The 22,605-nt window shown below is 34.6% G+C and overlaps 1 protein-coding gene across 2 annotated transcripts in view; it reads left to right on the forward strand.

The window, feature by feature from the left end:
* OTOGL (otogelin like) overlaps nt 1–13,828 on the forward strand; it is a 124,190-nt gene extending 110,362 nt beyond the window's left edge. For both annotated transcript variants that reach the window (XM_090275663.1, XM_090275664.1), the window contains exons 52-58: nt 608–671; nt 1,871–2,049; nt 2,508–2,612; nt 6,966–7,085; nt 8,514–8,559; nt 12,738–12,817; nt 13,468–13,828. In XM_090275663.1, coding sequence (XP_090131789.1) covers nt 608–671; nt 1,871–2,049; nt 2,508–2,612; nt 6,966–7,085; nt 8,514–8,559; nt 12,738–12,817; nt 13,468–13,668 — 795 coding nt within the window. In that variant the 3' untranslated portion in view covers nt 13,669–13,828. The remainder of the gene's footprint in view (nt 1–607; nt 672–1,870; nt 2,050–2,507; nt 2,613–6,965; nt 7,086–8,513; nt 8,560–12,737; nt 12,818–13,467) is intronic.
* The last annotated feature ends 8,777 nt before the right edge of the window (nt 13,829–22,605 follow it).

Below are 22,605 nucleotides of genomic sequence, written 5' to 3' on the forward strand. Positions count from 1 at the left end.
TGGCCAAGTAACCAACCCTACATATATCACACAGCTGTGAAGTAGCAGAGCAAGACCAGCACAAGGGCAGTCTTGTTCCTGAGTCTCTGCTATTAACCACTATACAATACTCTTCTGTTCCTGCCTCACATGCTATAGCAGCCTTGCTCAGATGCAGACATTAGAGCTCTTGACCATGTCTACAGAACAGATCAAGATAATTTCCGCCGAGCGAAATTTCAGGATAAGCAAGCATTTTCTTATCCTCAGTTGCCCACTAGCAGTTCCCAATCACAGAATATTTTAAAGTTAGGACAGATCATGAAGATCATCATATCCACCTTCACTCATTTAATAAATAAGGAAATTAAAGTTTATAGAGATTAAGTGATCCATGCTCATAGTGTTTATTGTGAATTTTTTCCATGTGCTATGAATTAAATGATGATGAGCTTAATCCAAGACTGTTCACTATCAAATAGTTATTAAACACCTGCTATGTGTCTCACAGTGTGGTATGCAGTTTATTAAATATTATATTGTGTATTTTTACAGTTGTCATATGAGAATTCATATAATAATAATGATGATGATGATGATGATGATAATAATATTGTCTTTCTAATAGGGAGAATTTACTACAATAGACCATGACTTTCAGACTGAATGTGGCTGTGTAAAGTATCTCTGTGGTAACTATGTTTTTTATTACTTTTAAATAATAAATATTGGTATCTGTTTTTCACTATTAATAAATTAAAAATAATTTTCTTTGAGATATATTACACATTTTAAGTCAGTTGCTGCTTTTTTGAGTAAAAACAACTATTATTTTTTTATTTCTTCTTTTATAATATTTCTAAATGTTCTAAGAAATTTGATAATAAGACAGAAAAATGAATATTATTTTTCAGAAGCTTCACAGTATTTGAAGTTGATGCTATGATTCATATATACTTAGGGACTTTGAAAAATAGACATCTATAAGTGACAGATATTTTGCTCACTATTTTATTATTGTTGATGTTAACACTGCAAAGCAGAGTTGATTTTTCTATGAAATAACAAGTCTTCATATGAAGTATTAGTAGATTAATAGAAAATAAAATTTCTGTTCAACAGCTTGAAGCTTGTATTTATATGAGAAAAGGCTTAATTAAGTTCAGTGTTGGTGAGGCACAAAGATTTTCTGAACTGAGTTCTTTATCACTATCTAGCTTCCCCCAACATTCCACTTAAAAAAAATTATTTATTGCTTTTCCTATTACAGTTGTCCCACGTTTTCCCCCGTTGCTCTCCCCCAAACCCGCTCACCCCTTCTCCCACAGTCAATCCCCCTAAAATGCCACTTCTAATGATACGATAGCACATTATATCAGCTGCCTTCATCATGAAGTATGATTTACATGACTAATTATTTTACACCACAATAAAATTGAAACTTTGTTCTCAAAATAACAATTAAAAACGATGACATGTTATAGAATCCCATCATGAAGAGACCCACTACTATTAGTTTATATTTTACCTCCATATATATCCACTCTCCCAAATTGTCATGTTATATTTCTGGAAGAGGGAACAGCAAGTAGCTTGATGATCTCTTAGGTCTAATTCTGGAATTTACTATAAAGTATAACTTTTGGAGGAAGTTCAATCAGTAAGTAATGGTTGAGTTTACAGATCCATTTCTTATTGTATGTTAAGGAATAAACATGCTGCATTCATTATTAGGTAAATCCTGAGTTATTAACAATATATTAAGGTAAAGATCTTTATTGATTTTGAAAAAAATTGCACATCACAATCAAAACATATATTTAAATAAAAATTCATTGAGTAATTAAAAACTCAATATTGTACATTTTGTTGGATATTTTTCTTTTCTTAGAAAAAGATGATGTGTGTGTATTTCAAGAAGTGTCAGTACTGAATCCTGGCCTGTCTATGATAAAGTATTTGGAAGGAGACTTTTGTCATACAATAGACTGTCTGGAAGAAAAAGATAATTATACAGGCTTTCACACTCTGAATTTTACAATGGTGAATTGTTCAAAAGAATGTGATGTTGTAAGTATTCTTTATAAGTCATTGTGTCGAGAGTTAGTCAGTCTTAAAATCACAGCTATAGAATTTGAATTAGGGAATACCCCATAACTTAAAATTATACACTTGAATAGTGCTTCAATAATCTATGAATGTGTAGCATATCTACATAACGCAGATTTTTCGTTTCTGTGTATGACCTTGAGCTTCCGGAGTCTTACTGTTTACAGCTTGCTTGACCTGAAGTTGTTACACCTGCTTGATGAATCTTCGCTGGCAGATGTGAAGGTTAAACATCGACTTCATTTCTAATATAGCTATATAAAGTCAATTACTATATGAAGTGCTCCAGATTCAACCTTAGAAATGCTTACAGGTGTTCTGAGAGAAAATATATTTATGTTGGGAAGCACTTTCAGAACTAATTAATTGTGTATTGGTATTGTTGGGGGGATAATTCAATGTATTATTATCATACACAGCACCAGGCATATATTCCATCTCCAAGTGATTATGATTGTTGTGGTACCTGCAAAAATGTATCCTGCAAGTTTCAAATGGAAAATGGAACATCAGTTATATACGAGGTACAAATTCCTTATTTCCTAAAAATATGTTTCTTAGAGGGTAGCTTTTTATGCTTCTTTCTTTTTTTTCTTTTTTAAAAATTTATTTATTGTTTTTCTATTACAGTCGTCCCACTTTTCCCTCCATTGCTCCCCCCACCCCTATGCTGCTTTCTGAAGAAAACATTATTAAGTTGAATAAGTTTGAAAAATGTCACATACAACAAACACACACACAGAGTTCTACAGACAATAAACATACCCATGTACAGCACACTTACAAGGGACAAGATACATTTACATTCTAAACTAGCTGACAATTTCTGTTGTAATAAAATATTTTTAACTTGTCTCTCAAACTTATTTTATCATAGATCTTCACATATTTTTAGATGTGAGGAATAAGCTTTGAAAAATACTTATTTCTAATCATTACACAGGAAAAGAACAATGACATTTTATTCATTCATTTGAAATGAAGCATTTTAATAGAAACCTGAAACTCAAGATGTTAGCATATTATTTCAGGTATTGATGACTTTAGCAAGTACATAAGAGTAAAGATTTATAATACTTAACAGATTTGTAAAAAGAAGATCCCAAGAGACATTAATGCTATACTGCATCTTTATACCAGAAACAAAATAATTATTCAGAATTTTCTGATTATCTCATAATAAATCTATATAGAATGTTTGCAGACCGACCTGCTCCTTTCCTAGAATTTTTATTGAAGTGCTATAATTTTGTTAGTGGTTTGGTCAGATTTAGGAAGGTCACAAATTGTGTTTATAATTTACCTGAAGGTAGTTCCAATTTATTATTACTATCCTTACATTTTTTCCATTAGTAGTTTAATTATCTGTAGATATTATTTCTGGTTTTCTTAATTACATGAGATTACTCTCATACCAAAAAGAAAAAAAAAAGTTTATTTCCAATCCTGTACATTTTATTAAATAAGAAAAGTGACTAATTATCTTTTTGCCTATTGTTTTACAATTATGTGCAAAATAGTGTTATTGATTCATATAATGTTGTTAAATTGTTTATCTGCTTATCCCAGCAGCATTTCTGTTTTCTAATATATATATATATATGTATATATATATATATATACATATATATATATATTTAACTTTTAAAAAAGATTTTATTTATTTTTAGAGAGAGGGGAAGGGAAGGAGAAAGAGAGGGAGAGAAACATCACTGTGTGGTTGCCTCTTGCGCACCCACCACTGGGACCTGGCCTGCAAGCCAGGCATGTGCCCTGACTGGGAATCGAGCCTGTAACCCTTTGGTTTGCAGGCCAGTGCTCAATCCACTGGGCCACACCAGCCAGGGTTCTTTTCTCATATATATATTTTAAAGAGGGACTCTTAAAAAAGGAAGCTTACAAAATGATGATGAGACATAGGTGACAGTGAGAAAAAAAGAATCAAAGGATACTTTAAAAAATACAGTAATTTGGGGATTTTAATAAAAGGCAACATAAACTTTATAGATATCAATAATCCAAGAACTACTGGTATATATAATTAATATTCCTAATGGTATTCCTGAAATTTAAATAAAAGGTTAAATTATGTTCAGAATATTTTTTGAGAACACAAAAAATGCAATATAGGTAAATATATAAGACCATTAATTTTTAGCTCTTTGTAAGATAAGCTTTAGTTATCAAGAAGTCTAATTTCTATGAAACAACTGATTTTTTTATTTCAGATAATCATATATTATTATTGTGTTTCCTGAATTTGAATATTTTATCTTCTTTTACACCTAGACCTGTAGTTTATTTTTTTCAATTAAGGTTCATAGAAGACCTGAGGACATTCATAAACTAAAATAAAGTTCAGAGAAAAGGAAATTAATTAAAATTCTTTAGTGGTTTACAAGAATTTTTCAAGCCAGAGTTGGGCTAGCATTTTAAAAACCAAGTTATAAAAGTAAAAAATCAAGCATAGCCCAATAATTATGTAATAATTATGTTTAGCTGAATTTATTTCTAAATAAGAATTCTGACATCAGGAATGAAATAAACAGTTATTAGGTTTTAAGATAACCATAAGGTATACAAAACTAGAACCATAAGTCAATAATCACTATCATCTGAGGATTTAAAAAATATTTTGGTAATAAGGGAGTAGAAGGGAGAATAAACAAATCTCGAGAAAGGAGGTGTATTACATAATGTCACTTGTTATTTTATAATTAGTGAGGGAAATAGTAGAGCAAGACCTTTGACACTTGACCAAATTAGATAATTAATTTTATAATAAAAACAGATTCATTTTGCTTTTTTCCTCTATATTGTTTTGCTTCACATTTACATCTCAGTTCTAGTATGAAACCAGACACACACACACACACACACACACACACAATACATATATATATATTTTTAAAATATGCTTTATTGATTATGCTGTTACAGTTGTCCCAATTTCTTTTCCCTTTGTCCCCCTCCACCCAGTGGCCCCCCTCCCTCCAGTCATCCCCCCCTTAGTCCATGCCCATTGGTTATGCATATAGTTCTTCTCAACATCTTCCTGTCTACTCTACTCCCTCCTACTATGCTTCTTAATTCCTGTACCATCTCCCTCCCTTTTCCCTTTCCCTCTCCCCCCATGATGTTCCCCATACCTATAATTCTTTTCCCCCTCTTGTTGCCTACTTAGTTTGCCTTTGTTTCAATTCCCTAGCTTCTGTTGTTGGCTGTTATGACAGAGTTTTCATTTTAATGTTCATAGTTTTGATCCTCCTTCTAAACCAGTCCCTTTAACATTTCATATAACAGTGGTTTCGATCTGATGAACTCCTTCAGTTTTACTTTGTCCTGGAAACACTTTCTCTGTCCTTCTATTTATTCTGAATGACAGCTTCACTGGATAGAGTAATCATGGTTGTAGGTTTTTGTTTTTCATTCATTTGAATACTTCTTGCCAGTCCCTTCTTGCCTGCAGAGTTTCTTTTAAGAAATCAGCTGATAGTCTTATTGGGACCCCTCTGTATGTAATTCTCTTCTCTCTTGCTGCTTTTAAGATTCTCTCTTTAGCCTTAATTTTTGACATTTTGATTATAATGTGTGTTGGTGTGGTTCTCCCTGGGTCCAGTTGTTTTGGAACTCTCTGTGCTTCCTGGACCTGTAAGTCTATTTCCTTCCCCAAGTTAGGGAAGTTCTGCTTCATGATTGTTTCACATAATTTTTCAATTTCTAGTTCTTCTTCTTCACCTTCTGGCAACCCTATGATTTGGATGTTGGCCCGCTTATAGCTGTGTCAGAGGTTTCTGAGCCTCTCCTTATTTTCCTCACTTTTTGTTTCCTCTTTCTGCACTGGTTAACTATTTGTTCCTTCCCTATGTTCCGATTTGTTGATTTGATCCCTGGTTTTCTTTCCCTCACCAATAGTTTCATATGTGTTTTTGTTTATTTCAGCAGGACTAGCCTTCATTCCTTCCCTGTCTTGTTTAAGATCTGCTGTTAGGTCTGTAAGCATTCTTATAATCAAAGCTCTGAACTGTGCCTCAGAAAGATTTCCTATCTGCTGCTTCATTAGATTAGATATTTGCAGGCTGGTCAGCTGTGCCACTAGGATCTCTATTATGATCTGTGCCATCCTGACAGTTTTGTGTTTACCTTTGCTTCCTGGGCAGGGCTGTCACACCTCCTATGCTATCAGGGGTGGGACCTCATGCACTCGTCACTACCGGGCGACCCTTCTCACCATGCTGTAGCATTTTCTGTGTGGGTGGGGGTCCAAGATGGATTCCTGCTGTTCACTCTCCACTGAGGGACCAGGAGCCTTCTTCTCTGTCCCCACCCCCTCTGGGCCTCACAGTCCAAGGCAAGGGGGTCTGCCTTCCCTAGCAATGAAATTGCAAGCTGATGGGTCTTGTCTGCAGCTGGAGGTGCTCCCCCGGTGCTTCTCGCCTCCCCTTAAATACAGGTGTCTGTGCTTACCGCTGTCCTGCCGCCATCACCGCAGCTGTTGCTGTCAGCACAGCTTGACCTCTCCGACCCGGCTTTGCCCCCACTACATGTCCAGATGAGCACCACTTCTTTATACATTGGACTTCCATTTATTTTCTGGAACTTCTGGTTAATACTGGTTTAGCAGTAGTTATGTTCCTTCTTAGTTGTGGAGGGAGATGGAGCGTATCAGCCTAGGCCTCCAGCTTGGCCAGAAGTCTCCTGTGTCCATACATGATTTTTAATCATTTAAAGTTGTGGCCATTTCCAGATGGACTTTTTATGTCACAAGATTCTTTCTGCATCTTGACTCGATGTTTGATTCAGTAGGGTAGAAAATATTCTAGAAGAAATATACCAGAATTTAACTGCAAAAGAATTACTTTCTCTTTTATTTTTAGGAGGGGAGTATGTGGGACTATAATTGTACCACATATGAATGTGTTAAGACTGATGAAGGAACAATGATTCTGAACTACAGTATGGTCTGTCCTCCTTTTAATGAGACTGAATGCAAAATGGTTTGTAGTTTGTTATATCTAAGAAAATTTAGTATTAAAGATAATTTAGAAAATTATATGTTGTCAAGGTCATACATACATTGTAGCTTAATTTGGTGAATGTTTTATTTTCATGTATACATATAAGCTCTATTATATTCTTGTTGGCCATTTTGAATTACATATGGTATTCCAAGTAATTTTGACTCTCCCTGAATAGACATTATACTATCTCTGAGTTTTAATATGTAGATAAAAGATTATTGAAAAATCATTGGGTTAGCAGCCCTAGCTTCTTTCTCAATATGGATCAATAAACTCATCAGAGTTTGAACAATTTTCTTTTTTTTAAAACACACAGCCAGATATATGATGTAATTCATTTTTCAATGCATGCAGGCCTAAGTGAAATGTATCTTAGCTTCTCTGAGCAGAGTCCACTGTGGAACTTAGCAGATGTCACAGTGTTGCTGGTCCTTTAGTTTTGTTCTCCCAATTTCCTATTCTCCCAGAGAATAGTCCATTGAGAGGAGGGATTTTTGAAAGTGATACAATTTTTTTCCTTTTTATTACTAACTTTGAAGGTTGCTGGAACAACGTTCTTTCCCATGCAAAAGTGGTAGAATAAAAAAAAATTCTTGTAGCTTTAGTTATTTAGGAGATAATAATTCCTATTGAAAAGTGAGCTTTGTTCTGTTGTGTGGGGCAATATTTTTCTAAGTATAGAGAAATAGCATAGTCTCATTAATTATTTTTCAAAATGTCCTCTTTTAGTAAGAATGGCTAGCTGGATAAAAGATGTAGTAAAGTATATAATAGAATTTCAGGTTTGGAAAGAATCTTATGCACCATTTTATTTCACATGTTTGGTTTTACAGAGTAAATTATTCTCTAATTTGAATTGCAATTATCAAGTTACTAAAAAGAACTAGAAACTTACAGTAAGAATTCCAAAAGATAAACAACAAAGATTTTTAAATTTAGCCTTAAGCAGGAGCCATCCTGAAATAGAGAATTTTTAAATAATAAAATATTTTAAAATATGCACCATTTTAACATTCAATTATATTTATAAATTCAGTCTAGTCTCATAGAGTAGCTTATATTATTTTGAGGGGTTGAAAACTATAATGGCCTCTATTTAGAATACCTGTTAGTATGTTGCTTTAGTAAGAAATTGTTTTGTAGTATTAAAAATGTGTTCTTTTAACTAAGTTAATCTTTTTGCACTCTTTCTTATTAGTAATGAAGAAATAACAAAGTTTTAAACCAATACTTGCTCCTATTTTTTTAAAGGAATTCTTATTAGAACTACTTAAATTCCAATCATTGTCCTATAAAGTCTTTTGATACTTAATAGAAATATCAAGAAAGTTAGTTTTCAATTTCTAGTCTAAGAGGAAATAAACAAAGACTGTGAATTTTGACTATATTTCTTCTCTCTTCTAGAATGAAGGGGTTGTAAAGCTTTATAATGAAGGCTGTTGCAAGATTTGTAAGTGAGGAAATTTTACATTGGTTAATTTGATAGACTGGTTTAAATTGTTTTATGGTTTTTCTCGTAAAACTTAGTTCCTATGATACTAGGATGGAAACAAATTTTATAATGTATGTGATTTAAATGTTTTTGTGTCAGGTGGCTGATTATTTTGTCATTTAATCTTTATCTTCAGGAATATGAGTAGAGTGCTTTTTACATAAATTTAAATTTTATTAGTAGAAATTTCTTTATTGTTGCATTTCCCAAAAGGTATTGTATAGGACTTTAATAGGTGTTAAGTTTAGAAGTGCTCTATGGTCATATTTGCTTGGGACATACTGAGCTACACAAGGTCGAGTAGGTTGTGATGAGAATGTAATTGTGACTCCAGTGAGGGCGTTCAGAGTGCAGTGTTTTCCAGATCTATTGGAACAAGTCTACGGTTCTGTATTACTCATTTAAGAAATGCCAATTTAGTGAACATATTCAAATCCTATATGTACAAAACTTCCCAATAATTATTTTCATAAGGTTATGTGTATGCAATATGTTTTATATTATTTTAAATTATAAGGTTTATTTTATAGTGATTCTTAATGATTTTTAAGGACTGAAATAGAATAGAGGGGTATAAATGCAGTCTTCTTTTTTCTTTTAAAAATGTTTATGAATTTATGTCAAGATAAAAATAGGAGTTTTAGGAAACTTAGCATAGACAGTAATTTTAAAATGGCTTAGGGAACCTTTTAGGAAAAAGCGTACAGCTCAGTCAGGTTATTAATGCCATGGTGTAGGGTTGGTCTCTCACATCCAAGGTATCATGCCTCTCAAGAGAAATTTCTGAACCTCTTTTCATGAAGGGCTGAATCTTCTAAATATGCAAGAAACAGTCTTGTCTATTTAGAGCTGTACAGTCATATTGAACAGAATATTAAAATATATTAAAATAGTGATGTTACAAAATTATTATACATACTATTGAACATGATAACAGCTTATAAATCAGAAACTCTCTTAAGTTTTCTACTGTATTAACTTCTCACAAAATTCCAATAAATATCCTAATTCCATTGAATCCAGATTTTCAGCTTAGAGAGGGTAAGTAACTTTTCCAGCTCAAACTTCTCACGAGCCATGGGATTCAACTCCAGATGCAATTTCACAACCTGCTTCCAAATCAATTGTGGTGCTCTGGAGCATCACCAGACTTAGTTTTAGGAGATTGCAAAGGCTGACTGATGATATCTGTTGATCAGTAGCATGGCTAGCATGACTGAGTTTTTATTTACATGATATATGAGAAGACAAATCCAATGAACACAAACTGATCCACAACAAGAAACAAAGTTCAACATAAGATGGCCTGACATCTAATTTGATAATTGTATTGGCTTGCTAGTGCTTCTGTAACTATGTACCACAAGCTGGGTGATTTAGAAATTTATTTTCTCACAGTTCTGGAGGTTAGAAGTCCAAAACAGACCGGTTGATGGGATTGGTTCCTTCTGAGAACTGTGAGGGAAAGGTCTGCTCCTGGCCTCTCTCCTTAGCTTGCAGATGGCTATCTTCATGCTCAGATGGTGTTCTCCTTGTATGTGTATCTATCTCCAAATTCCCCCTTTTTACAGGGACATCAATCATATTGGATTGAGGCCTACCCTAATGACCTCATTTTTACTTAGTTACCTCTGTAAGGACCTTATCCCCAAATAAGGTCATATTCTGAGGTACATAGGAATATTTGGAAGATATAATTCAACCCAGAACAGCTTTTATCACTGGAACTTTTGTAAACAGTATAATGCCACTTATATATTTTTAGTTACTGAGGCTGTTAGACACACACTAATTAAAAGTTTTCTGTTAGGAAAGCAATTTTTAATTCCGCATTTTATGAATCAAATGTAAACTAATGTGCATCTTTAAGAGTCATCATGTGAGGAACCCAAAGAATGAAATTAGGATCCAGAATCTGAGGAAGTTTATATTTTTTAAGATGTTGCTTCTTTTTCCTTTGCTTCCTCAGTCTAGACTGTTCTTTAGATGTGAGGTATAGGAATAAAATCATATTACAATGTTAAGACATTGGATTCTGTAACTCCTTGTTAATTATTAGAGAAGTGAGTACGCTTATATTATCTGAGTGGCCCAAAGATCTGTGTGATTGACCATATTAGTACCATGTATTGCCTGTCACACATAGATACTCTACTAAGTCCATTGCAGATAGTACTACAGCTAATCTTCATGAGTTCTGGGAGTTAGATGGGACGGTAGGTATGAAAATCCTTGTCTGCAGTTTTTACTTTTGGTGACCAGGCTGTGTTGGAAAGATTGTGGATGTTGACTACTATCACAGGTGCTGTGCTAAACAAAATGTGTTGCCCTAAAGTCTCTGAGGAGTAAATAGGAAATGTCTTGGCACAAACAAATTCAGCCAACTAACTACAAAGTTATGCTGTCCAAGTTTCATTCATTGAATGAATTGGCTTAGCAAACCAATTTTTATTGAGTGCTTACCATGTACGAGACAGTCTTTTAGCACTGGGACTATGATAGTGAATGAAACAGAATCTGCATGCATAATGCATATTATAAAGAAGGGGAAAGAACAATGAACACATAAATGCATATTATTGTGTCAGGTAGTGATGAGTGATGTAAAGAAAAATAGTGCAGAATAAAAGGGATGGGGAATGAAGGGAGCTGGGTTGCTAATCTGAGCGAGTTGCTGAAGACTGCCTCTGTAACGAGGTGTCATGTGAGGAGAAACCAGATGTCCTCAGGAAGCCAGCAGGAAGAATGAAAAGTGTTGAAAGCAAAGGAGGTAGGAGGTATGACTATAGCACAGGGGTGAATGTGATGGAAAGAACAAGGTAAGGTATCTTACAGGTGATGTTAAAAATGTCTTCTTTCTAGACCTATTAAACTTACATGAAGTAACCACTGAGTGAAAGCACCATAAGGATACGAAACCACCTGACCTCTATCACCAACACTAAGCGTTGGGTCACAAGGCAGCTGGGAGGTCAGGGAAAGGAGAAAGAAAAAGCATGAGGTAGAGGAGGAGCCACAAATGAGATGAGAGGAAAACCAAAGGGGATGTTCTAGAAGCCAAGTGCAGAAAATGTAATAAGGAGGAGAGAGTGATGGACTAGGCCAAATGCTACCAAGATGTCAAATAGAATGATAACTGAAATGTGACCTTGAATTTAGCAGGTTGAAGGTCAAAGGTTACCCTGAGGACCATTTAACTTCAGGCAATCTTTGCTTGAACCAGAATAGCTTAATGTTGGGATTTCACATAGCATTTATTTAAATATAAACTTTGTGGCTAAAATAATTTGAAAACAGGAGTTCTAAACCTGGTCTTTTGCAAGCAAGAAAACCCAGCAGAATGATTTAGTGGTTTTCCTAAAATGACAAAGCAAGTTAATATCAGAGAAATACAATACAAAACAAAGAAACAAAAAAACCCTGGACTTTTGCAGCCTGATTCAGGATTATACCCACTATGTACAGCATTAAATATATATTCTTGGTGCTTTACCAAGTGAAAATCCATCACACACCCAGAGGTATATTAGTATGTCATTAATTAATACAAAGTGTTTTCATTTGAAATCCTAAGAGATTGTTTCAGAGCCATAAAATCAAGTTAGCATCACTCATCCATACATTTAAACATGATTGATAAATAATTTAATTATATTCATGCTTGATTTTTTAATTAATATACATTAGGACAATGTGTTTTTAAATCTAATTTTTAATTTCAAAATAGACTTATGTATATATATACAAATGCCTTAGTTACATACATGTATATTTACTTCTACATACCATGATTAATTCTAAAAATTATTTTATCTATCTCTTTGCCAATACACCACACAGAAGTTGATTTAGCATTACTGTACATGTAGAATATTTTTGACTTGTGGTTATAATTATTCTGACAATAAAATAAAGAGAAGTATAAAGCTAGAAAATGTAAGAGAAAATATTTTCAGAAGGTGAAAATAAATATTGAACATAAAATATGAGTGAAATTTTAAGTGTCTCTTACTATAGGAATATATTTTACTGTAAATATTAACACATCAGTTTTCAATACAGTCATATGTTAATTGAATTAAGAAACAATTTGACATTGGCCTTATAATGAATAAATATATTCTATGCTTTATCAGGTAAACGAGAAGAAAGGATATGCCAGAAAGTGATTATTAAATCAGTCATAAGGAAACAGGATTGTGCAAGTCAGAGCTCTGTAAGTGGAAAAATATTACTTGTTACATAAAGGACATGTGTCTTTCCAAAAGTATATGCATCACAGCACTAATAAGTTTGTAAGCCTAGAAAATGCTAACATATATATTATTTAATTCTGAGATGATTCCTAAATTCTAATATTAAAATACTTTGTTTGTGAAGAAGTGTGAATTATTTTTAGCATAATTAAAAGTTCTGAATGATAGTTACAATCCAGAGAAATGAAAATTAAATATAAATACATTTGACTACATATATTCTTAACTATGCAATTTTACTCAGCAAAAAATATTCCTAGTTTTAACGTTACCTCCTTTAATGTGGCCTATTCAATTCCATAGTCTACTTGAGCCATGATATAATATGGGTTACAATAGACTTATTAGATTATGATTAACATATTGCAGATACCTGTCTAGTTATGTGAGCACATGTCATACTTTGAGTTACATCAGCATTTGTTCTCTTTGGCGGCATCTCCATGGAACCAAGTTACTAAGTTTCAACCTAACATGTTTTGCAATCTTTTAACATACAGAAGCTTGAGAGTACAAATGACCAAAAAGCCTTGCTTTCATTTGATTTTTAGTAGAATCAAGTAACCAGATTTTTAAATTTTAAGACTTTTTTTCTCATTTCTCCTCATAGATAAGTGTTGCATCTTGTGATGGAAAATGCCCATCAGCCACCATATATAACATCAACATTGAGAGCCATCTAAGATTCTGCAAATGTTGTCGTGAAAATGGAGTACGGGACTTGTCTGTGCCTCTATTTTGTTCAGGAAATGGTACTGAGATCATTTACACGCTCCAGGAACCTATAGACTGCACATGCCAATGGAGTTAAACTTTTGGATTCCAAGAACTCCATGCTACGTCATAAATCAAATGGAGCTAACTTTTAGCACTATTATTTAGACACTGGGAAGTTTTACACTGTTTACAGAAAATATATTTTTCAAACTATTTGGAGGTAGCAATTAACATGTAGTAAAAAATATACAAAATTTCCATGGAAAAAATAGATTTACTTATTTACTTTATTTTAAGGAAGGGAATTATTTTAAGTTGTTCAGCTGAAATCCTATTACACATATAATTGCAACATGCTACAAAACTGGGATATGTTCATTAATTAGGTTATTTTGCAAAATTTTTGCAGCTTCACTCAGTAGTTACTTTTTGATTTGCTAAGTCTGCCATAACTCCAAATTAAGATACTCTTTGATCTCTATTCTTTAGTCTGGTAAATGTAATCAGTTAAATTGGTATCTGGATAGTCATAAAGCGTGGTATGCTTAGAGACAGATCATAGAACTATAAGGTTTTAGGTTTTTTAAAGCTTGAATGGATATTAGAGATATTACTGCAAATTCCCCTCATTTTGCAGGTGTAGCTAGTGGCTTGTACAAATTAATTCAGTGTAACAATATATTGAATTCATGTTAACAGCTGGGTTAAGTCTAGATCTTTTATATTTCAGTCCTATGTTTTTTCCTTTTGAATGGTGTAGTAAGGTGTCTACCACAGAATCTCTCATTCTTAACAGTTAGCTTTGCATAGAGTTAAGAATTTTAAATTTAATGCCTTTACAAAAAAGGCAAAACCATGCCATGCCACACATACATATGTATATACAGGCATATAATATTAGTTATCCCAATAATAAGGAATGAGGAAATGTAGCATCAGTTCCTAGAGAAGGGGTACCTTGGGCTTTTATTTTTTTTATACCATTAAAATATTATTAAATATGTTGATACTACCTAACATTTAGTTAGCTGTTTACTGTCTCATGCACATCTGATTTTTGAGATGTATTTGCATACTGTTGAAGTTGCAAGCTATTTTGCTTTTCATGCTGCTTTGCCAATGAAGAATAAGTTAAAATTATTTGAATGTATTAATCATTCCATTACATAATGCTTCACTTTTTACATACAGTAGATTATTGACACTTGCTAATCTCCAAATTCTTTGACACTTAGAGTATATAATTATTTGAACTTCCTCATCTTTAAAAGGAGAGACTGACCTACTTGGTATTTTTGTTGTGGGGAAAAAATGAAGTCAAACATCAACAAGAGAACAGTAAAGTTGCATTGAAAAGCAGATGTGAGCCCTGGCTGCTGTGGTTCAGTGGATTGAGCATTGGCCTGCGAGCCAAGTGTGGCTGGTTCGATTCCCAGTCAGGGCACATAACTAGGTTGCACGTCAGGTCCCCAGTTGGGGGCGCGACTGAGAGGCAACCACACAGTGATGTTTCTCTCCCTCTTTTTCTCCTTTCCCCTCTCTCTAAAAATAAAACAAACAAACAAAAAAATAAATAAATTATTTTAAAAAAAAGAAAGAAAAAGAAAAGCAGATGTGGGAGCCTGATGGTCTAGGCTAGGTGATACCTTTGATTTCAAAATCATGCTTCCCCCTCAAATTGCAGCTTATTAGACATTTTGTATCTCCAGGATTACTTAGAAATGGATGAAAGAATGAAATGAACATCTGCAAAGTCCCAGTGTCTGCTGTATATAAAAATTGATTTTATCTTATTTGTGCTTCATATAAGTGTTTCGTCTAGATGTTAATATTTCAATATTCTTTCATTCCTGTTAATATATAGACTAAATCAAATGTTTTACATTAAAAAAAATTAACATTTTGCTTAAGAAAAACATATACTTCAAATGAGGCACATGGTATTGTACATTACTACACATTTCTTTATTTTCATGCTCTGAAAAATGTTTATTAAATTTAAAACATTAAGTCATCTTTAAATCCACTTGTGGGAAAAAGGGAAACACTCTCCTTGAATTTCATAAACATTCTCAAATATAGCAAAAATGTATTGAGCATCTGCTATGTCCAGGCACATTCTGAGCTCTGACAACACAGGCAAAACAACAAAGGCACAGTGCTCATGTGCACGCAACTTACAGTATAGTAAGAAAGTGGGCATTAGATAGACTAACAGCCATGGGAAAATCCAGAAAGAAACACCCAAACTTTCTGGAATGTAGTATATGATAAAGGTGGCCCTCAAAATACCATAAATGATGTTGGAACAATTGGATAGTGACTTGGACAGAGAAATTTGAATTCATACATCCAATGACATCAGGATAAATTTTAAATCTAAGGTCTGTCCAGAAAATATCCAGTTATCTAATATGAAAAAATAGACATTTATTGAAGAAGATACAAGATACAAGAAACATTGTACATGGGGCAATGATGCCCCAGTCCACTTCAAAGTAGGCAGCTTGTGGCGTCATACAGTTCTCAAAATCGCCATCAGCTGCTCTCATCACGGATCCGAAATCTATTCCCTTTCAAAGGTGATTTTAGTTTTAGGAAAAGCTAGAAGTTGAAGGCACTAAATCTGGGCTATGGGGGTGCTGAGTCACCTGGGTGATTTGATGCTTTACCAAAAAACTGCACCAAATGTGGTTCATGAGTGGGCGTGTTGTTGTGACGAAGCTGCCAATCCCCAATTGCCCATAGCTGCAGCCGTCTGAGCCATCTGAATAGTTTCCGCAGAGGAATGTTCAAGCTTAACACAAAATTTGATGCAGATTTATTGCTCTACTTAGTCATTTTGAATGGGATGGCCCCACAGAACACATGTTCACTCAATGGCATCTACCACCCCCACTGACTAGTAAAGTGAAGTCATCATTGTTCTCACATGGGCATTCCAATCCCTCTCTACATCAATGTCATGTAAACCGTTCTTGTTATACTAACAATGGCTGGAATTTTTCCAGACCTCTTATAAGAGGTTTAAATGTTTAAAAGAAAAAGAAAAAAAGAGGGTAGAGTTCTAAGAGAAAATTGGAGCAATTCATTATAAACTTAGAGTTGAGAGAGCCATTCTAATTGTGACTCAATATCCAGAAGCTCAAGTGAAAGTATTGATAAATAAGAAAACTGAAAACAAATTCTGCCAACAACAAAAATGTCATAGAATCAAAAGAAAAATATAAAACAAGCACAATATTTGCAGTGTATCACTGATAAAAGTTAATCTTCCTATATAGAGAGAGCTCCTAAAAATATTAACAACCTAATAGAAACAAGGCCAATAACTTGTACTGAAAATTAAAAGAAAGAAAGAAATACTACTGGTGGACCCCTTAACAAAAAAGATAATAATTTTAATAAAGGTGTTTCAAATTCAATCTACACTGACATGACATTTCTTACCTACCAGATGTTTAATTATACTTTTATATTTTTAAGGCTCTAGGAAAACAAGCACTTTCATACGTCATTGGTGATGACACAAAACAGTAGGAACCTGAGAATTTTTCAGTATTTATTAAAATTTAGAGGTGCTTTTTGGTGTCACCAAGTTATCTAGGATAAATATTCTAGACAATGAAACAAGCATAAAATAGCACTTGTACAAGGTTATTCATTGCAGTATTGTTTGTGATACATAAGATTGGAACAAACAAGACTAGAATAAATTATATGAATCCATATAATGTAATCTGCAACTATAAAAAAGAATGGAAAAAGAATTTCTATATTTCTGTATAATTATCTCTAGAATATATTTTTAATCAAAAAGATTGAAGTATTAACCAGCATAAGTAGAATGCAAGGTTTTTAAAGAAATGGACCAAAATAAGAAAATATAAACGTGTTTACTGTGTTTACATAGGAAGAATAAACAAAGTAGTAAAATGACACAAATAAATGGTGGTGGATTAAGGAAGATGGGGCTGGAATAGAAAGAAGATTTCTTAGTGTACAACTTAATAAATCTTAATTTCTGAACTATGTATGTATCACATATTCCACATATTTAAGTTAGTACATACTAATATAAGTAAATAAGTAAATTCTAAATACAACTGTTATAAAGGCAAAGTAGAAGTTGTTATGAGCAAGTGATAAAGAAAAATCTAACTTGGGTTGGGTAGAAAATAAAGGGAGACCTCTGAAGTAAGTGATGTGCAGGTAGAAACCTTAAGGAGAGTGTAAGCTAATCGGGCACTTCCAAGCAAAATGAATAGCATGTACTAAGGTCTTGTGAGGGAATAGTGTTTGTACATTTTGAAAAATGAGGAATATGGGACAGGATGATGCTTATAGATGGGCTGGGAATGAAAAAATAAACAAAGAAATCAGTGAGATGCTACTGTCCTAGAAAAAGAAATGATAGTGACAAACAGAGGAAGTTGTAGTTTACAGGATGCATTTGGTTGTAAAGCCAAGAGGACTTGCTAACTACTATGGTATGGAAAAGTGTGTTGAAAATGTCTCTAGTTTGATGAGCAACTGGGTGGATGAGGGAGGATTTTGGGGGTGATTAGGAAGATTCAGAATCCTATGCCTGGTATGTTGACGTGGCCAGTTAGACAACTGAGTGAAGTTATTAGTACATGGTTATTCCTATTGGTCTGGTTCCAAGATGAGAAATCTCTTGGAAATTAGGATTTGTTAGCATACAAATAGTATAAAGCTACAAGAATGAATGAAGTTAGCTAGGGTGAGAGTACAGTGAAAGAAAAACAGGATCCCAGACCACATCCTGAAGGCCTCTAACATTTAGGGATCATACAGTAAAAGAATAGTCAGGGAAGGAGGCTGAGAAGGAATAGCCATAGAGTCTGGAGTAAAGCCTGGAGCCTTAACAGGGGTCATAGAAGCTAAGGAAATAGAAGGTTATACAAAGGATAATCTTAAGACAATAAATGCTTAAACAAACATGTGAGAATTATTGAATTACAGTACAATAAAATCAACATTTACAAAACAATTTCTTAACTTTAGAAAGAGTGATAAGATGTAAATATATCAGATCTTATGTTAAAAGTAGTACCTGCATACTTATACTTTCTCTACATTTATTCAGTTCTTTGATCTAGCTGCAGCTGCTCAGATAAAACAAATTAATTATTTAATGGCAAGGAGATTCTATAGTTCTTCATGTGATTAATGCTTAGGGAGAACCAACTCTGGAACTAGCCTATTTAAGCTTAAACCCCAATGAAGTGACGCACTAATCTGGGGGAGGAGCTGCAGCATGAGCGTTGCTCCAAAAGATGCCTTTCAAAGAATTTGAGAATTTGAGATAAGCAAACATTGAGACTGGCAAGAGAATGAAATGTGCATGAATCTCTGCTTCCCCTGCTGTCAACTTCATTCTCGCCCACTGTATTCTGGGTTGCTCCATGTGTCACTCTGGCCACTGCGTTTGCATATGGCCACAGCAGTTCTAAAAAAAACAACCTTTATTATATCTGTCATCAAAGAAGAGAAAACATCTAACTCTGAGCTCTAATTACAAAATCCTGTGCAATGATTGGCTAGGTTTGTTTATCACCTGATCAATCAGGTTGACTGTGGGCTTGTTTTCTGTTGCTGTGAACCTACTTACCATACATTCAGTGGCTTGAAAGAAAACATTTATGATCTGACAGTTTCTGTAAGTCAGGAGTTGGGACAGGGGTTAGTTGGGCTCTCTGCTCAGGATCTCACTAGGCTGAAATTATTTTTTTGGTTGAGACTGTGATCTGATTTGAGTCTTGGGGTCCTCTTCTCCCAGGCTCATTCAGGCTGTTGGCAAAATTAAATTCCTTGTAATTGTAGAACTGAGTTCCCTGCTTTCTTGCTGGCAGCAGGATGGGGCACACCCTCAGCCCCCAGAGGCCATACTCGAGTTCTAACAACTTGATCCTCTCACACTATGATAGCTTACTCCCTCAAAGTCATCAGGAGAATCCCTCCCTAGTTCAGCTACAATGAAGTCTTATGTGATACAACATAATCATGGAAGTGACTATCTCATCATTTTCACAGGTCCGCCAACCATCAAGGAGAAGGGATTATACAGGGTGTATCAGGTGATGGGAATTTTAGATATCCTAGAATTCTGCCTACAGAAGGGTTAGAGTGTTTGGCTTGGACCAGCCAGGATCACTGGCCAACCCTACAAGCTCACAGAGCTCCATCATCTTCTGTTCACCTGTAAAGAGAGACAAAACAGTACCGCTAATTTATTCAGTTAAAATATTTAAGGATGGTTTTAGGTTGGGTTTTAATTTCTTCTCTGATTTTTTAAAGCATAAGGATAATGGCTCTTTTCTGGATATATTGCGGTTAGTCAGAGTTTAGCTGTCTCTCCCTCCCTGTCCCTCATCTAAGATACTTTCTTCATCAAAATTTTTCAGTAAAAGTTACTGAACTGAATTCATTAAATATGTTAACTGTGCTGATAATCTCATTTAGAAATAAGTACCATCCATCCTGGCACACTTGTTAACAAATCTAGCAGGAAAGCCATAAACTTAATGGACCAGAACTCTGAATTACTTCACAACTACCCCCTACTGCAGAGATGAAGATCCTTTTTGTTTAGTCCCAATTCTCAATGTGACATTTGAATGTTACTCTGCATCAATGGATATAGATAAATCAAAATTTTAATCTTAGGTTGTGAAGTGCAGCCAGTAATACTTTATTAAACATACCATTTTCACTCAAAGCATATTAATTTGGATTGATTTGGATGATTAAAACTATCTTAAAAGAGCTATTGCGATAACTACTTTTCATATTGTATAGATGAGTATGTTAACAAGACCATACCACACGTATTTAGGAAATTTTACCTTGTAGAAAAGGCCAATCTTAGTTACAGAACAAAAACGAGTCTTTTTGGAATCACATTTAAGAAACCAAATAGAGATGAAAAAATGTTGCTAATCCATTTTTAATTTTATTTCTCTTATAACTTATGCCAGTAAAATAGAGCTTTGGAATCTATAGCAACAGTGGCATTCCATTAAGTAATGTTAGAAATATGACTTACTTTGAATACATATCAGCTTATGAAAATGTTACTATTGTGAGAAAATCTGAGTAAAATATCTTCTTTGAAAGAGGATATTTAAAAAGACTCATAAGAACAAGAAACATGAGACAATGAAGACAAAAAAAATAGTACCATTAATTTACCTAGATTAGAAAATTTAAGGAAGAAAATTTTTATGTTGGTCTTTAAATTTGAAGTACTGTTCCATTCTAACTTTAAAACAGTACACTTTTATGCACTCTGGAATGTGGTAGGTCTTGCTACTCTAAAGGTAAAGCATTGAGAAAGATTCTCATGCATATTGCAAAAAACTCTGAAAAAAGACTCTTGGAGTTCAAAACAGAGCCAGAAGGGTTTTTATAGTAATTTTGTAAGTTATGCATGAGTTTTTCCAGAGTGACATGACTCATGTTAAAATTTATATTTGCTGTTCCCCAAAACATTTAAAAATCTTTACAATGTGGTAAGTCCCAAGTGTCCCCTAGAAAAGGGAAAAGTCATTGAGTTTTATAATATTCCTTGAACTATTTATTAGAAAATATTTGAGCCCTGACTGGGTTGCTCAGTTAGTTGGAGCATTGTCCTGTACACCAAGAAGTTGTGGGTCTGATTCCAGTCAGGGCACATATCTAGGTTGCAGGCTCAATCCCTGGTCAGTGCATGTACTGGAGGCAAACAATTGATGTTTCTCTCTCACATAGAAGTCTCTCTCTCTCTCTCTCTCTCTCTCTCTCTGTGTGTGTGTGTGTGTGTGTGTGCGTGTGTGTCTGTCATCAATAAACATAGCCTTGGGTGAGAATTAAAAAAAAAATTTGAGAGCCTACTATGTAAGGTATCACAACCGGCTCCCTGGGTAGTGTGAAGGTAATAGGACAGAAGCCTTGCTTTCAGGGAGATTATAGTCTTGTAGAGATACTAAGAAGTCACAGATAATTCTATTAAAGGTAAAATTCAATTAGCCATCCTTTAGAGGCATGAAATGGCACAGAAGCACAGAGGAGGAGGATTTAACTCTTGTTAGGGGTACCAGGGAAAAATTTCAGAAAAAGGTGAAATGGGAGAAGACTATTAAGGGGAAAAACCGAGTAAACTGAAAATGTCTGACATGAACTGAAAATGTGCTGGGAGACTTCAAAAGTAAGAAATTAGGGAGGCTGAAGAGCTATTGAAAACATTGTGATTAGGAAATTAACATTATCAGTGCAGATCTTTAGGGATGATTAATCTGAAGACTGCTGAAAATGGATTAAAGCAGGGAAAAACTAGAGATAAGTAGACCTATTTTACATCAGTCTAATAAGAAGGAATGAAGGGATGTCAGATATCTGGATATTATTCGTCGGCAGCCGTCCGTCTCGAGAGACGATGGTGTAGCTTCTTAAGAGTCTATCTGCACCACCGAGAATGGCTGTGCAGTCCGACTCGGGAGTGACACGGTATCTGTCTCCTCCCGTGTTGAATCGACATCTTACGATGACGCTGGAGTGTCCTCTCCAGTGAAGCTGAAGCTACAGAGCCTGGGCAGGGTGATATGGAGGGTCTGCTGTTGCCCATGCAGCAGACCCCCCCTCTCTTCGCAGCTGAAGGGTCCAAGGGAAAGACGGAGTCAATACAGCTTGGCTTCAGGTGCGCCGCAGGAGTTGCCGGTGTTGACTGCAACGTCAAACCGCCTTAGGGACTCCGGCTCCGGATTTTCTGTCGGGGTTTACTCCCTTAGCCTTTCCCCTGAAGAGGTATGCCGCAAGGCAGCGGAGGTTTTTTGGAGTCAGAGTTTTCCTTCTCTGATGTGCCCTGACTGGAAGATCGAACCAGCGACACTTAGCTCGCAGGCCGACGCTCAATCCACTGAGCCAAACCAGCCAGGGATATTATATTGTGATTTATAATAAATGTATTTTGGTCTTCTTTCTTCTTATGGGCACATAAGTGCTCCTAAAACCCTTGAAATTTCCAAGAGAG

The sequence above is a fragment of the Furipterus horrens genome, unplaced genomic scaffold (assembly GCF_987537825.1).
Source record: "Furipterus horrens unplaced genomic scaffold, mFurHor1.1.pri manual_scaffold_4, whole genome shotgun sequence".
NCBI classification, from domain to species: domain Eukaryota; kingdom Metazoa; phylum Chordata; class Mammalia; order Chiroptera; family Furipteridae; genus Furipterus; species Furipterus horrens.